At 53.3% G+C, this 27,249-nt stretch overlaps 1 protein-coding gene across 2 annotated transcripts in view; it reads left to right on the top strand.

Annotated features, from left to right (window-relative positions):
- The window catches only part of SEMA6B (semaphorin 6B), a 28,639-nt gene extending 13,640 nt beyond the window's left edge, over nucleotides 1–14,999 (top strand). The window contains exons 1-17 of one of the 2 annotated variants that reach the window (XM_018050882.1): nucleotides 1,976–2,261; nucleotides 2,957–3,106; nucleotides 3,213–3,336; nucleotides 5,038–5,098; nucleotides 5,260–5,322; nucleotides 5,755–5,856; nucleotides 6,469–6,559; nucleotides 7,085–7,204; nucleotides 7,707–7,795; nucleotides 9,161–9,378; nucleotides 10,158–10,289; nucleotides 10,853–11,002; nucleotides 11,343–11,525; nucleotides 11,613–11,759; nucleotides 12,456–12,533; nucleotides 12,673–12,731; nucleotides 13,099–14,999. In XM_018050882.1, coding sequence (XP_017906371.1) covers nucleotides 2,177–2,261; nucleotides 2,957–3,106; nucleotides 3,213–3,336; nucleotides 5,038–5,098; nucleotides 5,260–5,322; nucleotides 5,755–5,856; nucleotides 6,469–6,559; nucleotides 7,085–7,204; nucleotides 7,707–7,795; nucleotides 9,161–9,378; nucleotides 10,158–10,289; nucleotides 10,853–11,002; nucleotides 11,343–11,525; nucleotides 11,613–11,759; nucleotides 12,456–12,533; nucleotides 12,673–12,731; nucleotides 13,099–14,009 — 2,763 coding nt within the window. In that variant the 5' untranslated portion in view covers nucleotides 1,976–2,176 and the 3' untranslated portion in view covers nucleotides 14,010–14,999. Of the gene's footprint in view, nucleotides 1–1,975; nucleotides 2,262–2,956; nucleotides 3,107–3,212; nucleotides 3,337–5,037; nucleotides 5,099–5,259; nucleotides 5,323–5,754; nucleotides 5,857–6,468; nucleotides 6,560–7,084; nucleotides 7,205–7,706; nucleotides 7,796–9,160; nucleotides 9,379–10,157; nucleotides 10,290–10,852; nucleotides 11,003–11,342; nucleotides 11,526–11,612; nucleotides 11,760–12,455; nucleotides 12,534–12,672; nucleotides 12,732–13,098 lie in introns of those variants that run through there. The other variant, XM_018050883.1, reaches the window with a different exon arrangement.

Raw genomic sequence — 27,249 nt, 5'->3', positions numbered from 1 at the left:
CCTCCAGATATCCAGCAGTTGAGACTCTGCTCTTCCACTGCAGGGGACAAGGGTTTGATCCCTGGTCAGGGAACTAAGATCCCACATGCTGTGCAATGCAACCCAAAAAATTAAAAAAAAAAAGTTACTGCTGGCTTCACCTGGTTAAAGGGTGAGGGAATGGGTGGCTATTAATCTTGTCATGACTGTTCAAACGCTCAACTCCTAGGAGCAAAATCCTGGAGCCAGAGAGAGCCCTGTGATCAGTCCTCACTGGTGGGTCATGACCACCAAATCAGCCCCTCAGTTCCCCCATCTGCAAAAATGGGTTGAATGTTATACCAGCCCTGCTAGAGCCCTTGGGGTTACCATGAAGCAATTCCTGGAAACCACTCAGCTTGGCCTCTGATATGTTTAATATACCAATGGCAACAACAATCATAATAAGAATTAGCATTTTCTGAGCAACTGCAGCATTTCTAGGCTCTGTGCTAACACCCACTACAGGCCTGTGAGGTCAGTGCTATTACCATGCCCATTTCACAGATGAGGAAACAGGCAGGGAGAGGTGGAGTGCCGTGTCCAAGTCACACAGCATGTACAGAGCAGAGCAGAGCTGGGGTTTGAACCCTTATGACCTTGGAGCTTCGCCACTCATCACAGTGCTGCATGGCCTGTGAGTGGAAGCTGTTGTCTTAAAGTTTCTGAAGTTAAACACAATTCCAATATAACATGGGATAAAAGGCCCAGAGCACTGCCTTTACACCTCTTGCGATGGCTACTATCAAAAAGCAGAAAGTAGTGTTGGCAAGAGAAATTGGAACACATGGGTGATGCTGGTGGGAATATGGTGCAGACACGGTGGAGAAGAGCTTGGCGATTGCTCCAGAAGTTAAACATAGAGTCACCATACGATCCAGCAATTCCACTCCTACATAGACACCCAAAGAAATGAAAGCAGGGTTTCAAAGAAATGTTTGCACACTTGTGTTCATAGATGTTCACAACAGTCCAAAGGTGGAAGCAGCCCCATTGTCCATCGACAGGTAAATGCGTAAATAAAATGTGGTCCATCCACACCATGGAATATCACTCAGCCTTAAAAAGGAAGGATAGTCTGACACTTGGTACAACAAGGATGTATCCTGAGGATGTGATGCTCAATGAGGGAAACCAGACACAGAAGGACAAATACTGTCTGGTTCCATTCACAGGAGGTCCCTAGAGTCAGATCCACAGAGACAGGAAGTAGATGGTGGGGCCAGGAGCTAGGGGAGGGGACAGTGAGCCTGTTTCATGGGGACAGAGTTTCAGTTTGGGAAGATGAGAAAATTCTGGAGGTGGGTCGTAGGATGGTTGCACGACAATGTGAATGTATTTAATGCCACTTAAATATCGTTAAGATGGCAAATTTTATGTTATATATATTTTGGTGTTGTTGTTTGCTCACTAAGTCGTATTTGACTCTTTGTGACCCCACGGACTATAGCCCGCCAGGCTCCTCTGTCCATGGACTTCCCCAGGCAAGGATACTGGAGTGGGTTGCCACCTCCTTCTCCAGGGGATCTTCCCGACCCTGGGATCGAACTGTCCCTCTCCTGCACTGGCAGGCAGGTTCTTTACCACTGAGCCACCAGGGAAGCCCCTGTGTACACTGGACCACAATATTAAAGTGTTTAAAAAAAAAGGGGGGGAAAAAGGCACAAGCAGACAGAACACCGCAGAGGCTGAGGTGTCCTCGCAGGTGTGGGGAGGAGATTTTCTGGGTGGAGTGGAGAGTTGAGGTCTGGCCGTGGAGTTGGGGGCCTTGAATCGCAGTGTTGGTGGCCTGACTCTGGGGTCGCTGGGAGACTCCGGCAGTTGTGGAGCAGGGGAGGAGCCCGGGCAGGAAACTGAAGGAAGCAGAGCCAGGTCCATACGCACATGGGATCCTGGCGTCGGCTGAGTCACAAATCCTGGAAGCTCAGGGTCGGAGAGGAAACACTGCCGGCTCACGCAAGGCCTTCCTGTTTTTTGGCCCTGAATCCTCGGAGGCAGGCGCTCCAGGGCCAAAGTTCGTGGCTCATGTCCACCTCCACGGATTCGGAATCCCCATGCCCCCAGGGCCTGGGCAGGGCTGGGAGATGTACCTGCTGCTTAGGTGGGGAAACTGAGGCTCAGAGCTAGCCCGGGACTTCACAGGAGGACAAGGCTTCGGATGTCTTCCTGGGGCTCCGGACATCTTCCTGGGGCTCCGGACGGCGCCCCTTCTGAAAGAGGAGTGGAGGGCTGGGTTCCAGAGGGTGAGTTCTGTTTACACCATCAACCAGAGCATCATTCGGGTGGGGGAGGGGTCTCCATACACCTAGAGCAGGAAGCGGCCTCTCCCACAACCCCTCCTAAAGGTGGTGAGGCTCCTGTCACAGAAGTATGTTAGCAGAGGACCGAAAGGCTGGACTCGGAAGGGAGTCGGGCTCACGGCGGCCTCTGAGGTCCCCAGCCAACTGAATATCCTGCAGTTCCAAAGTTCTGCAGTTCCCAGATTGTGGTTTATAAAATTCCTAGGGCCTTTGAATTTCTTTTTCTTTCTTTTCTGTTTTTTTTTTTTTGAGCGTTTTCTTTTAAAATTTTTGTGTTTTAAGAATACTTTAAACATGTTTTGAAATTGAATTTTTAAATACATATATGTTTTGAAATATGTTATTATTTATTTTTAACTTAAAATCATTTAATTTTTAAATTAGTCTCATGATTTTTTGTTAGGAACCGTTTCCTGAACTTTCGCTTTCAAATATGGTCAGAAAGTTGTTCTGGTAATTAGTAAGTGCTGATATTATTATCGCTAATGCCATGATTGTTGTTATTTTTAAATTATTACCCCAATGGGAAAGTTTTCTGGGACTTGAAGGTCCCGGACGCCGTGACACTCGCGCTCCCTCTGCTGGCAGCAATCGGGACTGCAAGCCACACGGCTCACCGCCCCGCCCCTCGCTCGCAGGTGTTACCTCCTGTCGCCCTGACCTCGCCATGCGGACCCCGCGAGGGCCCCCTTCCCGTCCGGCCCTACTGCTCCTGCTGCTGCTCCTGGGAGGCGCCCACGGCCTCTTCCCCGAAGAGCCGCCGCCGCTCAGCGTGGCCCCGAGGGACTGTGAGTGGGGAGTCTTGCGATGGGGGAGGGAGTCCCCCTCCCCGGGGTCTCACCAGGCTAGACTCACCCTGGCCCTGGATCACACCCTTCCTCTACCCTCCCCCAGACCTGAATCACTATCCCGTGTTCGTGGGCAGTGGGCCAGGACGCCTGAGCCCCTCAGAAGACGCTGATGACCTCAACATCCAGCGAGTTCTACGGGTCAATAGAACGCTGTTCATCGGGGGCAGGTAGGAGAAACTGCCCGGCAGAGAATGCGGTGGGTGAGGTGTGGGGAGCAGGTGGTAGCATTTTAGGGAGGTCTGTGGGATAGGGCCTGTAGTTCAGCTGGAATGTGAATACGTGTCCCTGGGGTGGGAATTTCAAGTGCTGAACTCTGGGTGTGGTTGAAGACCAGACCCTGCTTATAGTGTGTTACCAAGTGGGCACAGCTGTCTGGTCAGAATTCACTGGCTGCTAGAGGGGGTGCTGAAGTGGCACCAAGGGCTTCTCTGAGAAGGTGACATTTGAGTTGAGACCTGAAGGATGAGGAGCCAGCTGTGAGGAAATCTGAGGGAGAAAGAGACGTCAGAACAGAGGATGGAGCCCATGCAAAGGTCCTGGGGCAGGACTGTGTCTCGTATGGTGAAGGGACAGTGAAGAGGCACAAATGTCTGGAGCAGGGGGAGAGAGAGAGGAGGGGAGGGCAGGGAGAGGACAGGGCAGGTCGTGCAGGGCCTTGTGGGCTGCAGGGAGGATTCAGGCTTTTACCCCAAGGGAGATGGGACCCAAGAGGGCTGTGCAGAGGAGGGGCGGGGCCTGACTCAGGTGCTCACAGGTGCCCTCTAGTGGCTGCTGTGAGGAGAGCCGACTGTGGGGGAGAATGTGGACCCGACTCTCCGGTGGCTGCTGCGGGGAAGACAGGCTGTGTCGGTGAGGGCGGGAGCCCCTACACCTGGGCAATCCAGTAACGGGGGCTGAACGAGAATGGTGGCCGTAGAGGGTGTGAGAAGTGGATGAACGCTGCGTACATATTGAAGGCAGAGGTGAAGATATTGGGAGGGAAGGCGAAGCGGGGAGATGTGGGTCCCTCCCACACTGTTGTCTCAGCCGAGACAGCACCTGACCCGAGAGGGTGGTCAGGGTGGGGGCAGGCTTGGGGGATGGTCGCGCTCAGCGAGGCCATGTCGAGCGTGAGAAACCTGTGAGCCCTCCCTTGTGGAGACCTTGAGGGCTAGCCGGGCCCCAAAGCTGGAACTCAGGGGAGGCCCTGGCTGGAGACAGGACTGTGAGTGTCATCTGCACAGAGCCACGGTTCCACCCTGAGAGTGGACAAGGCCGCCCAGAGGGGTATGGCTAGGGGAAGGGAGAGGCCAGAGGACCCAGGCGTGGGCCCACCGGGGGAAGAGGAGGGCCCAGAGAGGTGGGAGGGAAGGCAGGTGAGTGCCAGGTCCAGGTACGCAATGAGGGCGGTGTTCCCAGAAGGAAAATGGACTGGTGGGGAGAGACACTGTGGAAAGGGAGAAGAGAACAGAGAAGTCACCGCTGGACTTGACAATGGCCAGTGACCTTGATCAGGGCAGTCTCTGCTGCATGTGGAGGAGAAGTGAGAGCCTGGAGGGTGAGACCGAGGGGTGCTGGGTGGGGGGGGACATTGGATGTAAAGTCATTGGACAGTGCATCGTGTTAGCTGTAGGTCCCTAGGCTATGGGTTGTGTGAGGTGGCATCGTAAGGCATGTGGGGTGTGCTAGAACCCGTGGTTCATTTTAGGGCACAAGGAGGCGTGTAAGGGCATGCTCAGGCGCCTGAAGGCACGCTCAGTGTTGGAGCTGCGCGTGACAGAGGTGTTGGCACGCCCCTGTGTGGTACGTGTTGGACACCACGTCTGCTGCCGGGAGGATAGAATGTGTAGGGGAGGCCCCCGATCTCACTAACTACACCTCTTCTCTAGGGACAACCTATACCGGGTGGAGCTGGAGCCCCCCACATCAACTGAAATGCGGTACCAGCGGGTGAGGAAGGGGCGCAGGCGGGAGGGGAGGGGGCAGCTGTTGGCGCTCCCACTAGGGAGCCCGGACACTGCGCTGAGGAGCACGGTGGATTCAGGTCTGCCTAGCAGGGTTCCTGGGTCCGTCACGGACCCCCTCCCCTCACCAGCCCCCTGTGTCCCCAGAAGCTGACCTGGCCCTCCAACCCCAGCGACATCAACGTGTGTCGGATGAAGGGCAAGCAGGAGGTAAGTGAGCCCTGGCCATGCCCGCATCAGCTGTGGTAACGCCCCAATCCGTCCTGGCCATCCCACAGGGCAAATCCTTCTCTGCTTTCATTCCAAGCCAGGCCCCTGTTGCCATGGGTACTCCCAGAGCTTAGCCATGCCCTCAAGGTGGTCCTCAGTCGTGGCCACTCTGCTAGTGGCCTTGCCATAGCTCACGCCTTCAAGTGCCCTATTTTCTTGTCTGTGCCCCACCCTCAGCCATGGCCACGCCCCCAGTCTTCTCCTAGTTTAGCCCCCTGCTTTGGTCACGCCCACAACCTGACCCCTCCCAGTCGGGCCCCGCCTCTACCCTGGCCCCGCCCTTCACCACGCCCCATCGCGCCCTACAGTCCTGGCCCCGCCCACACCCGTGATCACGCCCACCTCGGCTTTTCTCTTCCCGCCCCATCCCAGGGCGAGTGTCGAAATTTTGTAAAGGTGCTTCTACTTCGGGACGAATCCACTCTCTTCGTGTGTGGTTCCAATGCCTTCAACCCCGTGTGTGCCAACTACAGCGTGAGTCACCGCCCTTCGAAGCCCTGCCCACCCAGGTTTAACATCGGCGACCCTTTGCTCATGGGCCCTCTGCTGGTCTTGCAGTATCCCCAGGCCACATCACCTCCTACAGGAAGCCTTACTGGATGAACTGTCCTCCCCCCTCATCACCCAGAATTCCATAAGAGGCTTCCAAAGGCGGCCTCTACAGGCTGAGGCTACTTAAAGATTGACTAGGATCGACTCCTAGACCCAATTTCTGATCAGTAAATTGAGCCCTGGATTTCCCGGCTGGTTCAGCGGTTAAAAATCCACCTGCCAACGCAGGAGGTGCGGGTTCCATCCCTGGACGATCCCCTGGAGAAGGAAATGGCAACCCACTCCAGTATTCTTGCCTGGGAAATCTCATGGACACAGGAGCTTGGTGAGGTCACAAAAGAGTCGGACACGACTAAGGCACTAAACAACAGCAAAACAGCCCCAGAAAGGTTAAGTGACTGACAAAGTCACACAGCATCCAAGGTGGCACCAGGATTCCCCTTGGAGGGGGTCGCTGGGGGAGCCAGGGGCTGCTTGCTAGGTACAGCCAGGAGCTGTCACTCAGACCCTATTTCCCCACCCCCACCCCCGCAGATGGACACACTGCAGCCCCTTGGGGACAACATCAGCGGCATGGCCCGCTGCCCATACGACCCCAAACACGCCAACGTTGCCCTCTTCTCCGGTGAGTGCCCCCAACCCTGACCATTTGAAGGGGCCTCAGCCCTGAGCAAGGCGTGGAATTTTCCATTCTTGGAGTTTGGTCATTTAGAAGGTGGCTGGGAGACCATCTCTCCAGCCATGAAACAGACAGACTCTCAAGGCAGGAAGGACTCAGCCGAGGTTGGGGATCAGCTGGGGAATTGAGGATCAGCTGAAGCCAGGGTCCCAGCAGGGTTGGGGCTCAGCCTAGGACTTAAGCTCACTTAAGCTCCGGGCTCAGTCTCTTTTTTTCTTAGATATTTTATTTATTTGTTTGGCTGCATCGGTCTTAGTTGCAGCCTGTGAACTCTTAGTTGTTGTGTGTGGGATCTAGTTTCTTGTTCAGGATTGAACCTGGCTCCCCTGCTTTGAGAGCATGGAGTCTTAGCCACTGGACCACCAGGGAAGTACCAGGGCTCACTCTTGGAGATCAGGTTTTGACCCCCCCAACCCCTGAGGTCTACAGTCTAATCTCTTACCTGCCTCCCCCTGATTCACACCCACCCAGAAGGGATGCTCTTCACAGCCACCGTTACTGACTTCCTCGCCATCGATGCCGTCATCTACCGCAGTCTCGGGGACCGGCCCACTCTGCGCACGGTGAAACATGACTCCAAGTGGTTCAAAGGTGGGGCGATAGGGACAGGCCTGGCAGGGCTCACATCTGTCAAATTCCCCACCAAAATAAAGTCCCAGAGGAGACAGGCAGGGAACTCCCATCTCCTCTTTAGAACCTACTGGTCTCTTTGACGATCTAGTCAGAGGAGAGATTTAACTTGGGTATAAGGTAGAACTTGCTGGAAATGAGTGGCTTAGCAGCCTGAAATGGAACAGTACTAGGGGTTCAGCAGGAGCTCAGCTCAACACAGGAGGATGACAAAATAGTAGACGTTGCTGTTTGCGGAAAGTAGACACGATGATTTTAGGATTTTGACACCCACTCTCCGCCCCCCCCCCCAACACACACACAAATCCCAGACTTTGTGTGTCTTTCATTTTGCCTGGGTAATCAGCTGATGTTCTCCCCCACCCCTTCACTGTAAAAGCAGTTACCCAGGCTATTGTGTTCCCAGCTCCAGAAACTCCCTTTCTCCCATCACGAAATGGGTTTTGACCCCTCTCTCCTACAGAGCCATACTTTGTCCACGCGGTGGAGTGGGGCAGCCACATCTATTTCTTTTTCCGGGAGATCGCAATGGAGTTTAACTACCTGGAGAAGGTAAGGTCCTATTTCCCCTCCTAGAGAGGCCCATGCAGTAGGGCATATAGCTGAGAGGCTCCAATCATCGGAAGTAGAGAGCAGAGGTTGGGTCCATGAAACTTCACCCAGGGTGAGAGCAGCCCTCTGGCCCTCAGGGCCCTCCACTCTGGTCAAGACCAGGCCCCTGAGACTTGAAGACATTTCTGGAGTAGCCCTGGGTGAGGGTCCCAGGTCTGAAGTCTGATACACCCGTGGTTTCCAGTCCCAGTCCTGTTATTGTTTGTCTGTCCATCCACCCACCTACCATCCATTTATCCACTCTTCAACCACAGCCCATATGTCTGCCCACTCAGCCACCCTCTCATTTACCCAATTTCAGCCCACCCACACTTCCATCAAACCATTTATCCATCTATCCATCTGCCCACCCCTGCCTCAACCATTCTCCATCCATCCATCCATCCATCCATCCCTCACCTTCTGTGCACCTGTAAATCCATCCATCCACCTCCCACTCGTTGGCTTCTTCATCCATTCATCCATCTACCTGTCCATTCATTCATATACCAACCATCCGTTGATCTGTCCTCCTACTGATCAACTCATCCGCCATCCATCTCCCCATTTACCTGCCCACCCGTCTGTATATCCAGTCATCTAGCCTCCAGCTTCTCCTCATAACCTGCTCATCCATTCCATTCAACCTTCTATCCACCCATGGATATGCCATGATAATGATCTATCATTATCTCCTTCATCTGCCTATCCGTCCATCCACATACTCATTCATCTGTCCACCCGTCCATCCATCCATCTATCCATCCACACATCCATTCATCCACCAGTTATCTCCTTCTTCATTATCTTCTTTATCCATCACTGTCCCTTCAGATTCACCCATCTATCCATCCATTCATCCATCCATCCATTCACCTCCATTGCACCACCTATCCATCCATCACCTCTCTCAATCCATGCAGACAGTTAAGTGCACAGACTGCCACTTACTACTAGTGTGGCCTTGGGCTTCAGTTACTTCCCTTTCTCTGTGCCTCAGTTTCCCCTCTGTACCACGGGGATAACAGGCTCTCCTCTGTAGAGCTTCGGGAGGAGCGTGAGACAGGATCAAGTGCCTGGCACCTAGTGAGGGATCCATCAGTGGAGGCAATGATGATTACAGTTGCCTTGGTGGCTGTGATCATCACCATCCTCACATTTCCGCCGGGGAATCTGGTGCCCAGGGGGCCAGGGTGACTGGCCAGGGACTCACAGCCAGCCAGGACTAGCCTCCTCCATCCCATCCTGGGTGGTGGGCATTGCAGCCTGCAGGTGGGCCTGGCAGAACATGGGGCTCAGGCCCCTGTCTTCCCGCTGATGTGCCAGGTGGTGGTGTCGCGTGTGGCCCGGGTCTGCAAGAATGACGTGGGCGGCTCTCCTCGCGTGCTGGAGAAGCAGTGGACTTCCTTCCTGAAGGCGCGGCTCAACTGCTCTGTGCCGGGGGACTCTCACTTCTACTTCAACGTGCTACAGGCTGTCACGGGCGTGGTCAGCCTGGGGGGCCGGCCCGTGGTCCTTGCTGTTTTCTCCACGCCCAGCAACAGGTCAGTGGGTGCAGGTGGAGAGTTCTCACGCTCACTCATCACATATTCCCAGGGGTCCTGTGCTGGGTAAAACAGGGCTCCCAGGAGGCCTCTGTCCCAGGCCAGGAGGGGGACCAAGCCAGACACTGACCCTCCAAGGCCCTCTGGCCAAAACTTGGCAGATGCAGGCACGTCTTTATTTTCTGCCTTTGGAGGAAGGGTCAGGCAGGGTGTCCTAGAAGAGGCATCAACGGGTATGAGATGGAGAGAAAGGGAAGAGTGTGCCAAGGAACAGCATGTGCAAAGGCCCTGAGGCTCCAATGAGCTTGAAATGTTTACACCATAGGGAGGAGGCTAGAGCGGTGGGAGCAAGAAGGAAAGTGGAGGATATGAAGCAGGGAGGTGGCAGGCTGTGGGGAGGAGCCTGAATTTTATCCTGAGGGCCCTAGGGGGCCATGGTAGGGTAAGGAGCAGAAGAGGAACAAGTCAGACTTGCATTTCTGGAAAACTCTCTCGGGAATGGGTTGAAAGGGAGCAAGAGTGGCATCTGGGAAACTGGACATCCAGGCAAGTGACAGGGGCACCTGGACATGGGTGGCCATGGAGGAACTGAGCTGTGATCCAGTCTGAGAACTGCTTAGATGGTGGAATGACTGGATTGGACGGGTGGGCAGCAACTCTGGCCCAGGGAAGTGAAGGTCTGACTGCTCCAGAGGACAAACACTCCTCTACATGCTTGCCCAGGGCAGTTCCCCACCCCGCCAGGCTCACCACTTCCTTTCATCTGCCTCCACCTACAGCATCCCCGGCTCGGCTGTCTGCGCCTTTGACATGACACAGGTGGCTGCCGTGTTTGAGGGCCGCTTCCGTGAGCAGAAGTCCCCTGAGTCCATCTGGACACCCGTGCCAGAGGATCAGGTGCCACGGCCCCGGTGAGAGGCCCCTGCATCCTGCAGTGGGTACCTGGGTAGGATCCTGACCCTGAACTGAGGGCTGGGACTCCCAGGCTGTTGTTTGGCTGTTGCTGAGGTCAGCTGTGGGCTTCCCTGGTAGCTCAGCTGGTAAAGAATCTGCCTGCAATGCAGGAGACCCTGGTTCAATTCCTGGGTCGAGAAGATCCCCTAGAGATAGGATAGGCTACCCACTCCAGTATTCCTGGGCTTCCCTGGTGGATCAGATGGTAAAGAATCCACCTGCAATGCAGGAGACCTGGGTTTGATCCTCGGATGGGAAGATCCCCTGGAGGAGGGCATGGTAACCCACTCCAGTATTCCTTCCTGGAGAATCCCCATGGACAGGAGCTTGGTGGGCTAAAGTCTATGGAGTCGCAAAGAGTTGGACACGAGTGAGCAACTAAGTACAGCACAGAGGTCAGCTGTAGCCATTATGCAGGTGGAGAAAACTGAGGCCCTTGGAGCAGGGGCACCCTAGTGAATCAGAGCCCCTGAGTGGGGGGCCTCTAGGTCTGCCCTGACCACCCCCTCACCCCACCCAGGCCCGGGTGCTGCGCAGCTCCTGGCATGCAGTACAATGCCTCGAGCGCCTTCCCGGACGAGATCCTCAACTTTGTCAAGACGCACCCTCTGATGGACGAGGCCGTGCCCTCCCTGGGCCACGCACCCTGGATTGTTCGGACTCTGATGCGGTCAGTTCCTACACTTGGCTGGGGTCCTGGTGGCCAGGCCTGGGTGGGGAAAAGAGCCCAGGCCAGGGTGGTGGGCGAGAAGGGAGCATAGGGGCCACTTTTGACATGACACGAGGGGAAGACAGAGATGGAGGGAGACACAGAGAGGGAGGCAGATGGGGAGATGAAGGCAGGAGAGCCCAGGGAGGAGCTGGCTTTGGGCGTCTGTTTCCCTCTGTGATGTGCACCCTTGGAGCCATGCCCATGCCCACCTTGCGCAGCATGGGTGATGTCTCCGAGTGCACACAAGGGGCCATGGGGGCTGGGCGGCAGCCTGACTTCTGCTCCACCCTGGCCCCAGGCACCAGCTGACCCGAGTGGCTGTGGACGTGGGCGCCGGCCCCTGGGGCAACCAGACTGTTGTCTTCCTGGGGTCTGAGGCAGGCACGGTCCTCAAGTTCCTTGTCTGGCCCAACGCCAGTGCCTCAGGTACCACGGGGCCCAGTGTCTTCCTGGAGGAATTTGAGACCTATCGGCCTGACAGGTGAGGCTGGCAGAGGTCAAGAGGCAGGGCCACCGGGCAGGGAGACAGGGCGTTCCCCTTGAGTCTTACCAGTCTGCTCACCCCCAGGTGTGGACGGTCTGGAGGTGGCGAGACAGGGCACCGGCTGCTAAGCCTGGAGCTGGATGCGGCCTCGGGCGGCCTGCTGGCAGCCTTCCCCCGCTGTGTGGTCCGAGTGCCCGTGGCACGCTGCCAGCAATACTCAGGATGCATGAAGTGAGTGCCCCCTGCCCCCAGCCAGCTGTGGGCAAGGGAAGTGAAGGGAGGTGGGCATGGAAAGAAGGGGAGAGTCAAGTTCAAGTGCAGGCTCCAACAGCATTCTGACTCTGAACGATGGACAGAGGGCAGAGCATGTGCAAAGGTCTTGGGGCAGGAATGCTGGGTGTGTTGGTGGAACAGTGAGAAGCCCTCTGTGGCTGGAGCAGAGTGAGTGAAGGGGAGGGAGAAGACGGGGCAGGTTGGGTAGGGTCTGTGAACCTCAGGAGAACTTGGGTTCCTTCCCCCACCCCCAGAGTGAGGTGGGAGCCCCAGAGATCTGTGGGCAGAGCAGGATGGGATCTGACAGACATTTCTTAGAGAAGCAGAAGCTGGGGACCAGGGAACAGATGTTTGCAAAATACTGGCACACTCATGGACTCAGAGTGAGCCCTCCGCATGGAGCACCCTGGCCCTGTGCCCACCATCATGGTAGTAGTGATGCCATAGCACAGATCCAAAACCTGGGCTCCAATCCTGGCTCTGTCCCTTGGACAAAAGTAAACGTTCCTGAGCCTCAGTTCTCTCATCTGTAAAATGGAGAAGGAATAGCCCCTACTGCTCAGATGTGTCCTGGGAACTCCCAGAGCTGACGGTAAGAGGTGCCTCTGCAGAAACCCTGGTTGATCTGCCTGCCGGGTCCCTTGTCTGCCCTAGGAACTGCGTTGGTAGTCAGGACCCCTACTGCGGGTGGGCCCCCGATGGCTCCTGCATCTTCCTGAGCCCTGGCACCAGGTACTGGGGAAGTGGGAGGTGGGGGGAGGGTGACTGAGTCACCTGATGATCGGGAGTCCCCTACCCCCACCAACCACAGCTCTGTGCCAGGGGTTTCCACTGACCGTGCCTCTCTGCCCCCCCCACCCCCGCCCATCAGAGCCACCTTTGAGCAGGACGTGTCTGGGGCCAGCACTGCAGGCTTAGGGGACTGTACAGGTAAGAGGGGAGAGGGGAGGAGGCCTGGGGACTCTAAGTCCTGATCCTCCAGGGTTCTCACACCCGAATGGGTGGGATACACTGACGTCCCTCAGGGCTTGGGAAGGGGCCCCAGTTCCAGATAGGGTAGTGGGAAAAGGACAGACAGACCGGGACGGGAGGGAGGGCAGAAAGAGGCCAAGAGACAGGCAGATGGACAGACAGATTTTAGGAACACAGATGCCAGGGGACAGACGGATGGGCAAATGGGCTTTGAAAGGGTCAGAGAGACGCCCCTGAGCAGAGAGGTGGACAGCCCGGCTGGAGGTCGCAGGAGGTATGCAGGGGACGGTCCGGCCAGCCCTTCTCACGCCGCGCTCCCCGCCAGGACTCCTGCGCGCCAGCCTCTCCGAGGAGCGCGCTGGGCTGGTGTCGGTGAACCTGCTGGTGACGTCATCGGTGGCGGCCTTCGTGGTGGGCGCCGTGGTGTCCGGCTTCAGCGTGGGCTGGTACGTGGGGCTCCGCGAGCGGCGCGAACTGGCCCGCCGCAAGGACAAGGAGGCCATCCTGGCACACGGGGGCGGCGAGGCCGTGCTGAGCGTCAGCCGCCTGGGCGAGCGCCGAGCGGGCGGCCCCGGAGGCCGGGCCGGGGGCGGCGGCGGCGGGCCCGGGGGTCCCCCGGAGGCTCTGCTGGCGCCCCTGATGCAGAACGGCTGGACCAAGGCCACACTGCTGCAGGGCGGCCCCCACGACCTGGACTCCGGGCTGCTGCCCACGCCCGAGCAGACGCCACTGCCCCAGAAGCGCTTGCCCACCCCGCACCCGCACACCCTGGGCCCCCGAGCCTGGGAACACGGTCCCGCGCTGCTCACGGCCTCCGCCTCGTCCTCGCTCCTGCTGCTGGCCCCTGGCCGCGCCCCTGAGCCGCCCCCCGCGCCGGGCGAGCCGGCGGCCCCAGACGCCCGCCTCTTCACCGCGCGCCCGGGCCGCGCCTCCCACGGCGACTTCCCGCTTACCCCCCACGCCAGCCCGGACCGCCGGCGGGTGGTGTCGGCGCCCACGGGACCCTCGGACCACAGCTCGTCCACCGACGGCTTCCCGCGGCCCTGGAGCCCGCCGCCCACAGGCAGTCTCCGGAGACCAGGCGCGCACGCCCCGCCGGCCGCTGCGCTGCGCCGCACGCACACGATCAACAGCGGCGAGGCCCGGCCCCGCGGCCGCCACGCCCGGCCGGTCACGGACTTGGCCCACCTGCTCTCCTACGGGGGCCCCGACAGGACTGCGCCCCCTGTGCCCTAGGCCGCGGCCCCGCGCCTCGGCGGTGCCAGCCACGGGAACCAGGAGCGAGAGCCCGGGGCCAGCTCCCATGTGGGTGCTCAGACCCCCAGCCCGGCCGCGCGGGGGGGCGGGGGCTCCCCTCCGCCGCAGGGAAGCACAAGGGGCTCGGCCTCCCCCACTACCCCAACGCGCCCCCAGAGCCGCAGGACACTGAGGCGGTCTGCGGCGGGCAGACGGGGCGGGCGGAATGTGCTATGGATTTGAGGTTGACCTTCTGCGCGTGGATTTTGGTTTGTTTTCCAATTTGCGTTTCTTTTGCAGTTTTCTAAACCAATTGCACAACTCCGTTTTCGGGGTGGCGGCCGAGGGGCTGGGGGTGGCGCTTGGAGGCGGTGGGAATGGGGCGGGGAGCGCACCTGCAGACCCAAGCTCCCCCTGCCCCACCCAACCACCCAAAGCCGCCCTCCTCCACCCGGCCCCTGGCGTGTGTGGGTGTGTGTGTGTGTGTGCATGCCGTGTCCGTGTGCAAGGGGCCAGGCAGGGGAGGGAGGCGTGCGTGTGTGCCTGCAGGCTGCTGCTGCGTGTGTGTGGCGACGGCCACGCGCAGTGTGCGTGTCTGTGTGTGAGCGCGGAGGTCCCAGCGGCCTGGGTGTTGGCTGAGCCAACGCCGGGGCTTCCAGAGGGCCGGGGGCCTCCGAGGTGCCGGTTAGGAGTTCGAGGGGAGATGCGGCAGGGGTTTTAGGCGGGGGCTCGGGAGGCCTGTCCAGATGTCACAGTGGCAGCTGTCTAAGGGCTCGGGCGGTCTGGGGGACGGCTAAGGCGGGCGGGCCCCCCTGTAAATACAGCCCCAGGGTGGTCAGAGGGTCCCATGCCACCCGTCCTCTGTGACCTCCCCCTTGACTTCCAGCTGACCATGCATGCCAGCTGAGTGGCCAGCTGAGTCCTGGACCCTCTCTGGAGTTTGCCTCCTCCACCTGCCCCCCATCAATAAAACTGTTTACAACCACCGGCCCTCAAGGCTCTGGGTCTGCTCTGTCTCCTGGTCGGGGGGTGGGGGGTGCGGGGCAGGGACCAGATGGGAGCATCCGGAGACTCATGGCTGGGTCACAGCCACAGACAGATTTCTGGCGGGGTGGGTATGGGAATGTAGAGAGTTTGCGGGTTCCCCGTCTCCATCTGTACAGGCGCCAGTTTCTGACTAATCCTTCAGCAAATATTTATTATGCACCTGCTGTAAAGCTCAACGTTCAGAAAATGAAGATCATGGCATCCAGTCCCATCACTCCATGGGAAATAGATGGAGAAACAGTGGAAACAGTGTCAGACTTTATTTTTTGGGGCTCCAAAATCACTGCAGATGGTGATTGCAGCCATGAAATTAAAAGACGCTTACTCCTTGGAAGAAAAGTTATGACCAATCTAGATAGCATATTCAAGAGCAGAGATATTACTTTGCCGACTAAGGTCCGTCTAGTCAAGGCTATGGTTTTTCCAGTAGTCATGTATGGATGTGAGAGTTGGACTGTGAAGAAGGCTGAGTGCTGAAGAATTGATGCTTTTGAACTGTGGTGTTGGAGAAGACTCTTGAGAGTCCCTTGGACTGCAAGAGGATCCAACCAGTCCATTCTGAAGGCGATCAACCCTGGGATTTCTTTGGAAGGAATGATGCTAAAGCTGAAGCTCCAGTACTTTAGCCACCTGATGCGAAGAGTTGACTCATTGGAAAAGACTCTGATGCTGGGAGGGATTGGGGGCAGGAGGAGAAGGGGACAACCGAGGATGAGATGGCTGGATGGCATCACTGACTCGATGGATGTGAGTCTGAGTGAACTCCGGGAGTTGGTGATGGACAGGGAAGCCTGGCATGCTGCGATTCATGGGGTTGCAAAGAGTTGGACACGACTTAGCGACTGAACTGAACTGAACTGAACTGTGTGCTGGACACTGTGGAAACCAAGACCCCTGTCCTCATGGAGTTCACAACCTAGTGGGGGAGACCGAACACACACACACACCACACAATACCACACACACACCACACAATACCACACACACACCACACACACACCACACACACACACACACGAATTAGGGCTTGATTTAAATTAGTGATAGGTGTGATGAAGGAAGGGGCTTCCCAATGGGTAAAGAATCCATCTGTAATGCAAGAGTCGTGGGTTCAATCCCTGGGTGGGGAAGATCCCCTTGAGGAGGGCATGACAGCCCACTCTAATATTCTTGCCTGGAGAATCCCATGGACAGAGGAGCCTGGCAGGTGACAGACCATGGGGTCGCAAAGAGTCAGATATGACTGAGCCACTGACCACAGTTGCAGGTAATAAAGGAAAAATCAGATAATGTGCTGGGGGGCGGGGCTTCTGGAGGATCTGAGATGTGATGGGCTAGAAGGAGCACCTATGAGATGTGCAGAGAGAGTGTTCCTGGGAGGCAACAGCCAGTGCAAAGGCCCTGTGGTAGGAACAAGCTTGGAAGAGGGTGGAGGCAATTCGTGTGGGTGCAGCAGCCTGGATAAAAGGGGAGCAGCTGCAGGTGAGAAGGGTGAGGAGCACAGGGCCTCAGGCAGGCAGGGCCTTGCTAGTGAAGAGTGCAATTATTTTTTAATGTTAGCTCCCTTTTAAAATTTTTATTGTTATTATTTGGCTGCACAGGAAGCATGTGGGATCTTAGTTCCCTAACCAGGGATTGAATCCATGCACCTGCATTGGAAGAAGGGGTCTTAGCCACTGGACCACCAAGGAAGTCCCTAAATTTTTTTAAACTGTGATAAATAACATATACAATCACATTTGCCACTTGAGCCATTTTTAAGTGTTCTGTTCAGCGGCATTAAGCACGTTCACATTGTTCAGTCAACCATCCATCTCCAGGATTTATCCACCTTCCCAAATTGAAACTCTGTCCCCATTAAACCCTCCCTCCCCACTCCCCCCTCCCTCCAGCCTTCTGAATTTTAAGTGGGACAGGAAGCCATCAGAGACTTTTAAACAGGGGACATGATCTGATTTCATTTTAAGAAATTGCTTTAGCATTACACTGCTACAGTTCACAGCTCTTCCTTCCAGCCTGAGTCGATTAAGCACCTATTGTATGCTGGGCTCTGGGGATAGAGTCATAAACAGGACAGAGATACCCTGACCCCCACCATCCTCCCTTTTCATGGGAAGACTGATTTAAACAAAGACACACACAACACCAAGACAGTATCTTCAGTTCAGTTCAATTGCTCAGTCGTGTCCAACTCTTTGCAACCCCGTGAACTGCAGCACACCAGGCCTCCCTGTCCATCACCAACTCCCGGAGTTCACTCAGACTCAGTCCATCGAGTCAGTGATGCCATCCAGCCATCTCATCCTCGGTTGTCCCCTTCTCCTCCTGCCCCCAATCCCTCCCAGCATCAGAGTCTTTTCCAATGAGTCAACTCTTCGCATCAGGTGACCAAAGTACTGGAGTTTCAGCTTTAGCATCATTCCTTCCAAAGAACACCCAGGACCGATCTCCTTTAGAATGGACTGGTTGGATCTTGCAGTCCAAGGGACTCTCAAGAGTCTTCTCTAACACCACAGTTCAAAAGCATCAATTCTTTGGGTGCTCAGCCTTCTTCACAGTCCAACTCTCACATCCATACATGACTACTGGAAAAACCATAGCCTTGACTAGATGGACCTTTGTTGGCAAAGTAATATCTCTGCTTTTTAATATGCTATCTAGATTGGTCATAACTTTCCTTCCAAGGAACAAGCATCTTTTAATTTCATGGCTGCAGTCACCATCTGCAGTATCTTAGCAGCTTCTTATGAACCTGTGTGTCTGTTTTTTCAGCTTGATTGAAATATATTTAACATATAACATTGTGTAGGTTTCCAGTGAGTATCTTGATGAGTTGATATATTTTATATGCTTTAAGATGATTATCACAGTAAGGTTGACACATCAATTACCTCACATAGTAACTTTGTGTGTGTGTGTGTGTGTGTTTGTGTGTGTGTGTGTGTGTGTGTGTGTGTGTGTGTGTGTGTAGTAAGAACATTTAAGATACATGCTTAGCATCTTTCAAGTATACAGTACAGGGACTTCCCTGATGGTCCAGTGGTTAAGACTTTGCCTTCCAATGCAGTGGGAGCAAGTTCCATCCCTGGTGGGCAGCTAAGATCCCACATGCCTCTCAGCCAAAAAAGCAAAATATAAATAACAAAAGCAATATTGTAACAAATTCAAAAAAGACTTTATAAAAAAAGACTAAATGGGGGGGGGGAAAAAACTCAAGTGTAACAGTACAGTCTTGTTGACTAATCACCATGCTGTACCTTACATTCCCAGAACTTATGCATCTTATAGCTGGAACTCTCTACCCTTCGACTAACATCTCTCCCTTTCCTTCACCTCCCCATCAGCCTCTGGCAACCACCATTCTACTCTTGGGGTTCTATGAATGCGGTTATTTTACATAACTGAGATCATTTAGCATTTGTCTTTTTCTGCCTGAGACGGAAAAGAATCTGCCTGCAATGTGGGAGACCTGAGTTTGATCCCTAAATCAGGAAGATCCCCTGGAGAAGTGAGTGGCTACCCACTCCAGTATTCTTGCCTGGAAAATCCCATGGACGAAGGAACCTGGTGGGCTACAGTTCATGGGGTCACAAAGAGTTGGACACGACTGAGCGACTAACACTTTCACTTTTACTTTACTTAGCATAATGCCCTCAAGTTTCATCCATATTGTCCCAATTGGCAGGGCTGGCCTGCGTGTTATGACTGAGTATATTCCATCATATGTACGCACATCTTTATCCTCGCATCTGCAGATGGGCACTCAGGTTGTCTCCCTGTCTTGGCTATTGTGACTAACCCCGTAATGAATATGGGAGGTCAGATATCTGTTCCAAGATACTGATTTCATTTCCTTTGGACACATACCCAGAAGTGAGATTGCCAGATCATATGGCAGCTCTGTTTTTAATTCTTTGGAGGAACCTCTATACTATGTTCCCTAGTGGCTACACCAATTTACATTCCCACCAGCAGCATCCGAGGATTCCCCTTTATCTGCATCCTCACCAACACTTGTTATCTCTTGTTTTTTTTATGAAGTCATGCTAACAGGTGTGGGTGACATCTCATGAGTTTTTTAAAAATTATTAGTAGGTTTAAATTTATATATTTCGGACTGTGCTGGGCCTTCACGCTGCACAGGCTTTTCTCTAGTTGTGCCAAGTGGGGGCTACTCTCTACTTGGAGTGCATTGTGGACTTCCCCTCGCAGTAGCTCCTCTTTGTTGCAGAGCATGGGCTCTAGGGCGCGCAGGCTTTAGTAGCTGAGGTATGTGGGCTCAGTATTTTCAGCTTCCAGGCTTTAGAGCACAGGCTCAATAGCTGTGGCACACAGGCTTAGTTTCTCCATGGCCTGTGGGATCTTCCTGGATCAGGGATTGAATCTGTGTTTCCTGTATGCACTGAGCCACCAGGGAAGCCCCTCATTTTAGTTTTGATTTGAATTCTCCTGATCATTAGTGGTGTTGAGTACCTTTTCGTGTGCCTGTTGGCCATTTGTGTATCTTCTTTGGAAAGACATCTATTCAGGTCCTTTGCCTGTTGTTGTGCGTCCATCTCTGCATATCTGTGGTTCTCGGCTCTGTGTCTTGTTCTGTCCATGGTTCTGGTTCTATGTACTTCCCCTGTCACTTTGTCACTGTCTGTATCTGTGTATTTATGTAGGTGGTGATCTGTCCTTCTTTATCTGTGCCTGTCTATGCCACCCTACCTGTTTCCTCTCCGCCTCTGTGTCCACTTTATCATCCTCACAACCAAACAGGGACTAAAGACGGGGCTGGGGAAGAGAGGCCATGGTCAGGCATACAGATAAAGATAATACATCACCAGCCTTCCCTGCATTCCAGTGGTTAAGACTTGACCTCCCAATGCAGAGAGTGTGGGTTTGATGCCTGGTTGGGGAGCTAGGATCCCATATGCCTCGGGGCCAAAAAACAAGACATAATACAGAAGCAATGCTGTAACGAATCCAATAAAGTTCTTTTAAAAAATAGGTCCTACGTCACACCTGAGTGCTTAGAACTTAATGGAAATTAACACACTGAATAGCCAAACCTGTGAGATGCAGCTAAGACAGTTCTTACAGGTAAATTCGTAGCCTCCAGATGCATTTATTAGGAAAGGAGAAAGAGTCAAAACAAATGTCACATCAGCATCAGCTGAAGAAATAAAGAAGAGGAGGGGCCCTCAGAGACTGAGTTCCTCTTCACAGGTAGGGAAACTATGGCCAAGGAAATTTAAGCCACTTGCCTAAGTTCACAGCACAAAGTGGTTACAGTGGAGCTAGAATTCAGAACCAGGTTTAGTCCCTCCCAGACCTTTGTGCTTCCCCGGTTGCTCAGTGGTAAAGAATTTGCCTGCTAATGCAGGAGATCTGGGTTCGATCCCTGGGTTGGGAAGATCCCCTGGAGGAGGACATGGCAACCCACTCTGTTATACCCAAACGCTCTGGGAAACAAATTCACTCAGAAGGACAGCGTGGATTGTGGAATGCAGTTTATTACACTGGTGGGTCCTAGGCAGAGTTTCCTCTTTAGCCAGGGACACTGACTGACTTTTGTGAAAACCTTATATACTTTAAGTGAACATGCTCAAGCCCACATCCCCAAATTCCTTAAACCTAGCCTGGAAAATGTTCAAGGGAGATACAGTCAGGTTACAGCCATGGTTCATAATCAGAAGGGTCAGCTGGTTATTCATTGTAACCTACACCAGTGGGTGCTATAAAGATTACAAAGGTGATTGACTACATAGGGAATTATTACATTCTTTCTGGCGAAGGGAAATCTTGGTATGGAATCTGGGGTCTACCAGTCTGGGAGGCCTGTTCGGCCATAGGTATGTGATCTCCATGGCTACCAGGCACATAGTCCAAAGTTCACTGTGAATGTAAGATGGATTTTACTTCTTTTTCAAGATGGAGTCAGCTCGGCCTATTCCTTTCCTCCTTCATCACCCGCTCTTGGTGCTCTCAACTTCCAGTGTGAGTGTCACTCATCGGAATGTACTGCATTTTAGATTTCCTGGTATATACTTGGGTAAATGAAGTCAGCCTCTGTGATACAAAGTTAACAACACATTGGAGAATACAAAGTCCACATAACAGAATCAGCAGAACAACTACAGCAACGGTTAATATAGTTTGCCACCAATCACCCCTTACCCATGATAGAACAGAAGTCCCCAAAGGAAGATTATCATCAGTCATAGCTTTTACCTGACCTTTCATGTCATCTAGGGTGGCTGATATATTGCCAGATAAATCAGAAATTTATACACAACATTCAGCTTTAACCTTAGCACAGGTCCCTCCTTGTGCTGAAACGATGGTTAGTCTCAAGACGATACCGGCAAGTCCTTGTAGCAGCAGGTGATTGTAGAGCTTCACCTCTTCTTCAAGATGATCTTGGCTTCACGGGGATCAGCGGGGTCCTTTTGCATAGTCCACTCGGCGTCCTCCAGGCCTGTGTGGTATGCTGTCTTCACCCTCGTATGGTGGATCCAGGGAGTGATACCTATACCTTTAACTGCCGTAGGTATGGTTAGAACAACAGTATATGGACCTTTCCCATGTGGGGCCAAGGAGTCGTGTTTCCAGTCCTTGACCCACACCGGATCACCAGGCACGAACTCGTGAATCTGTTCCCCAAGCCGGAACGGCACCCTTTCTTGTACAAACTTAGTTACCTGATTTATTACCTTGGCCAGTTGTTCCATCTGTGTGAAATCTCACCTCCCCTTATCTGTGGCAAGTTTGTTGACACCTGTCTCACTATAGGAGGGGACCTCCCGTAGATAATTTCATAAGGAGAATAACCATGGGAACGCAGGGTTACTCTTAATTTGAGTAAGGCTGCCAGAAGCAAATCCATCCATGAACAGTCAGTCTCTATGATCCATTTTGAAAGTGACTCTTTAAGAGTTCGGTTGGTTCTTTCCACCATTCTGGAACTCTGGGGCCTATATGCCCTATGTAATTTCCACTTGATATTTAGAGCTTTACATACCTGTTGAATTAAGTCAGCTACAAAGCAGGGCTGTTGTCTGACCCTGTACTGGTTGGGAACCCGAATCTGGGGATTATTTCTCAAAGCAGACAGCGAGCCACTTCATTCGCTTTTTCAGTTTGGGTGGCGAAGGCCTCCACCCATCCTGAGAAGGTACATACCATGACCAGTTAATAACGATAGTGTCGGCAGGGTTTCATCTCAGTAAAGTCCACTTCTAACTGTTCAAAGGGTAGAGTGCCTTTTAACTGTATTCCTAGAGGTTTTTTGTTTATGTCCAGGGGCAGCATTGACCTGTCAGCAAGCAGAACAGTTCCAGGATTCCATTCTACATCAGGAGGAGAGTCATGGAATTAAGAAATATTTTCCAATTAATTCTTCCATTTTGTCATGTCCCAAGTGAGCTGCCTGGTGAGCCTGAGTTACCAGTGTGGGGGCTAATACCTTGGGTACCAGTAACCCTGCCATCCGATAGTTCCCACCAACCTTTTTCATTTTTGGTGGCCCTTTCTGCTTCAGCCAGCTGGTCTTGGGCTGGGGTATACTGTGGGAGAGTCAAGGTTAACTCAGGCACTTTTGAGAGTACAAAGGTTCCCATGGATACCCCACTAGCGGCCCCAAATTTCTCAGCCGCGCGTTTTGCGGCTTTCTCTGCTGGTCGGTTTCTCCGTGCTTGTGGGGTGTCTTCCTTTTGGTGACCCCAGCAATGCATCACTGCTACCTTTTCAGGTTCCCGTACAGCATCTAATAGAGTCAAGATTTCTTCTTTGTTTGTAACGTCCTTTCCGTTGGCTGTCAGAACTCTCTCTTTCTATAAAGCCCCACGTACATGTGAAGTAGCAAAAGCATACCTGGAGTCTGTGTAAATGTTTGTCTTCTTCCCTTTTGACAGCTGGAGGGCCCGAATTAGAGCATACAGTTCAGCCCGTTGAGCGACCAGTGTGACGGCAGAGAGCGAGCCTCAGCGACAGTTCCTTCCGTGACTACTGCATATCCCGACAGTCGTTGCCCCTGTTTCACCAGGCTGGTGCCACTGGTGTACAGGACTCAGTCTGGGTCCTGGATTGGCTGGTCTCTCAAGTCGGGTCTGCTGGCATAAACTTCTTCTAGGATTTTCTTGCAATCATATGAGGGCCCACCTTCTCCCACAGGAAGGAGAATGGCCAGATCTAGGGCCTGACAAGGCTCAATGGTAACATGGGGTTTCTCACATAACAGTTCCTGGCATTGAGTAATCCGGGATGTTGACAGCCATTTATGGGGATCCCCTCGCAGGAGAGGGGATCTCATGGGGGGCTTTTACGATCAAATCTTGGCCCAAAATCAACTTGGTTGCCTCCTGGACCAGTAAGGCAACCGCAGCAACTGCCCGTCAGCATCCCGGCCACCCGGTAGCAATGTTGTCCAGCCGTTTTGAGAGATAAGCCATGGGTCTGTCCCATGCTCCCATGGTCTGGGTCAACACTCCCATAATCACCTTGTACTTTTCAGTCACGTAAACAGCTTAGCAAGGTCTGGCATGCCCAAGGCTGGTGCTGATGTAATTGTACAGGGTTTGAGTTCTGTTACCACTGGGGCTTGTTGTTTTGCAAGCCTGGGGGGGGGCGGGGAGGGAGTTGTCTTCTGCCTAGATCTCAGGGAATTGTCGAGTTAACTCTCTCTCTCTCTCTTTCTCAACTGTTTAGCCCATCTGTTTTCCCTTCCAGGAGATGGTGCAACCTCCATTCATCTTGGGTTACCAAGAGGGAGAGTAAATAGGTGGTTGAGCCCACTCAAAGAGCGGGTCTTTTGTGCGGGGAAAAGGCCACTTGTGCCCCCAGTTTAGACAGCCTCTTCCCAACAAAGGTACTAAGCATTCAGGGATGATACAAATTCATAAGTCACTTGGTGTCCCCTCATCTGACATTTTCGGGATAGGCTTGAGACACAAAGCCTGCATTTATTACCATCTGAGACCCAGTGGCCTCTGGATCTATTGGTGTATAAAGTCTATATGCCTTGCACAGTCTTTCGTAGAACTCAGAGGGTGATTTGGTTTCCTTTTGAATCACTTTGGAGGGTTTTGCCATATTCATAGGTTTTCAGGCCCCCCCGCTTGAGGCCTTGCAAAATAGCTGCCCCATATCTCTCCAGGGGGCCCCTCCCTTCCTCTGTGTTAGAGTCTCAATTGGGCATCTCATCAAGGGCAGCCTGTTCTGCCCACCACTGTGGGTTTACAGTACCCTCAGGTGCCATTTCTCCTAGCCATTTTCTGGCCTCAGTTAGGGTCCTGTGTCTTTCTTCAGTGCTGAGACAGGAGACTAGCAGTTGGATTATGTCATCCCATGTAGGGCGGTAGGTTTGAAAAAAATAGTCTCCACTAGTCTAATCATACCTTGTGGCTCCCCTGAGTACGGTGGAGTGTGTCTCTGCCAGTTTAATATATCTATAGAGGAAAATAGGTTACAGGAAGCTGGTGGCAGTGTCCATCTGCGTCCTGGACCGGGGGCTGTTGTACCTCTCTGAGGGGCAGCTGCAGTGGGGGTTTTTACCCTATGTTCCTGAGCAGAATGCAGCCTCTGTCTAATTCCTGTGTTTCCTTCCCCCTTTTCGTCTGTACTCACCGGGAGGGTTGGGTACAGCCTGGGAGGTCCGGCCGAGGTGGAATCCTGGGGGCGTTGACCAGAGGCTCCTACCACCGGGGACGGGGATGGGAGCCTGCCCGAATGGGGGCGCCACAATCTCCAGGGAAGCTGGTGGAGGAGCAGCGGCTGCTGCAGGAACTTCACCTGGCCCCGGGCAGGGCATTAAGGCGGCGCCCGGTCCTGGTGGAGCACTCGGCGGCGGGCGGGGCAGGTCCTCCCCATCCAAATCCTATAGAATTTCTTTTTTCATCACCAGTTAATTTTTGTGTTATTAATATTTTTCCTTTCCCCTTCTGGATACAGAACCTCATCCAAGGAGGAGGGTCTTGAGCTAACCCTAGCCATGAGTCAATATATGGATATTGATCCGGGTGTCCCGGCTCTCCTGTGACTACTGCATAGACTGCTTCCACTATTTTTAAGTTCTTGGTGTCCTCTGGTGGCCATCCTACTCCCATAGGGGGCCATTCGACCTCACAGAGTATGTGGAGGCGGTTGGGCTTCATCTTCACCCGATAGTCTCCTCCTAATCCCTTCTTTAAATTTTTAATCATGCACTCCGATACAGTTGCCTTAGATTCACTTCCCCCCATCTTGCTCACCTTCTTGGGCCTTCTTCTACTTTTCGTTTTCATTCTGTCTACAAAGTTCTCGGTACTCTAAGTACTTCTGTTATTTCCACTCAGTGAAACATTTAAATCACCATTCCGCCTCCTTCCTGACTGGGGTGAGAAGAGCCTTACCTGCCAGATCCCAGAGGGAGATCTTTACCTGCCGGTCAGTGCGGCCAAACCAGAACACCACGTGGTCCAAGACTGTTTCTCCGTTAACTTTTAAAGTCCATTCTACCTTGGTGAGCTTCACTGGGTGCAGATGAAAACACAGAAGGGTTAAATATCCCACATCCCAGGCTGTCTCCGGAAAAGCCAATTCGTACTCACTTATGTATCCCCCTCCTTCTAGCCTGACAATTCTGAGGGGGTCAGGAATTTCACAGATGGGACACCTCCTCAGGGAGGGCAGAATATGAGCACACAAAGACCAAGTTTCTTCCCCCAAAATCCCTCTCGCAATCGGCTGTTAATAATTTACCTCAAGACGATGCAGACATCATCTCCTTTGTAACATTCACGGTCACTGTGTTTCCCATTCCCTCCCAGGGGGTTTGATCAGGCCCCCCCTCTTCTACCCTGCTGAGTGGGAACCTCCTTACCTGAGTGCTCAACTCCCCTGCTGCCATCCACTACCCACTAATATGAAAGATCCAGGCTTCAAGGAACAGAATCTTTCCAGAAGGGCAAGGCACATTCTCCCCTCTAGAAGATTTGAGCCGTGAGGCCTTGGAGTAGCCCCAGATGGGACTTGTCTCCTCAAAGTGAGGAGCTCCGCAGGTCAACTGCTTGGAGGGCAGCTATGCTCACCACTATACCACCAACGCACTAAATGTTATAGCCAAACGCTCCGGGAAACAAACTCTCTCAGAAAGACAGCGTGGATTGTGGAATGCAGTTTACTACACGGGTCCTAGGCAGGGTTTCCTCTTTAGCCAGGGACACTGACTGACTTTTGTGAAAACCTTATGTACCTTAAGTGTACATGCTCAAGCCCACATCCCCAAATTCCTTAAACCTAGCCTGGAAAATGTTCAAGGGAGATACAATCAGGTTACAGGTTCATAATCAGAAGGGTCAGCTGGTTATTCATTGTAACCTACACCAATGGACCCATAAAGATTACAAAGGTGATTGACTACATACGGGATTATTACATTCTTTCTGGCAAAGGGAAATCTCGGTATAGAATCTGGTGTCTACCAGTCCGGAAGGCCTATTCGCCCATAGGTATGTGATCTCCATGGCTACCAGGCACATAATCCAGCTTTCACCAGGAATGTAAGATGGACTTTCCTTCTTTTTCAAGATGGAGTCAGTTTGGCCTGTTCCTTTCCTCCTTCAACTCCAGTATTATTGCCCGAGAAATCCCATGGACAGAGGAGCCTGGTGGGCTACAGTCCATGGGGTCGCAAAGAGTCAGACATGACTGAAGCAACTTAACACACAGCACAGGCCAACGTTCAAAGACTGTGGGGACTTTTGGCATCACTTGCTTTTGAATTCCATTTTTTAAAATGATTTTATTTTAAAAAATAAAAGAATGTGTCGTGAATTTAAAACAAGTATTTTGTTGTTGTTATTCTCTCCACTGAGCTTCCAGGTTGCTCAAATTTATTGTAAATAGTACCTCTTGCTCAAAGAGATGTCCCCATCCCCCAGGACAGACTGGCACCTTGCAAACCTGACCCTTGATTCCTAGGTTAGGAGATGTGGGAACTCAGCCTCAGAGACCCTTGGGTACCCGCTCTCCAAAAGCAGGACTCGGGGAAAGAAAAACTAGGTAGAAACAGTGTCAAGAAAGGAGTGGGCAGCCCCCTGCCTGTCCTTCCCTTTCCAGGAAGCAATTTTGCAATCCTGACCCCTCCCTTACCCCACCCCCCACCCCCACCCCGCCCCGGCCTGGCTCAGGTCAGCCCCTATCAGGAACAGGATGTGGGTGGAGACTTCCC

Source organism: Capra hircus, chromosome 7, assembly GCF_001704415.2.
Source record: "Capra hircus breed San Clemente chromosome 7, ASM170441v1, whole genome shotgun sequence".
NCBI lineage: Eukaryota > Metazoa > Chordata > Mammalia > Artiodactyla > Bovidae > Capra > Capra hircus.
Note: the sequence above shows the minus strand (reverse complement) of the source record. Positions and strands in the feature narration are given on the sequence as shown.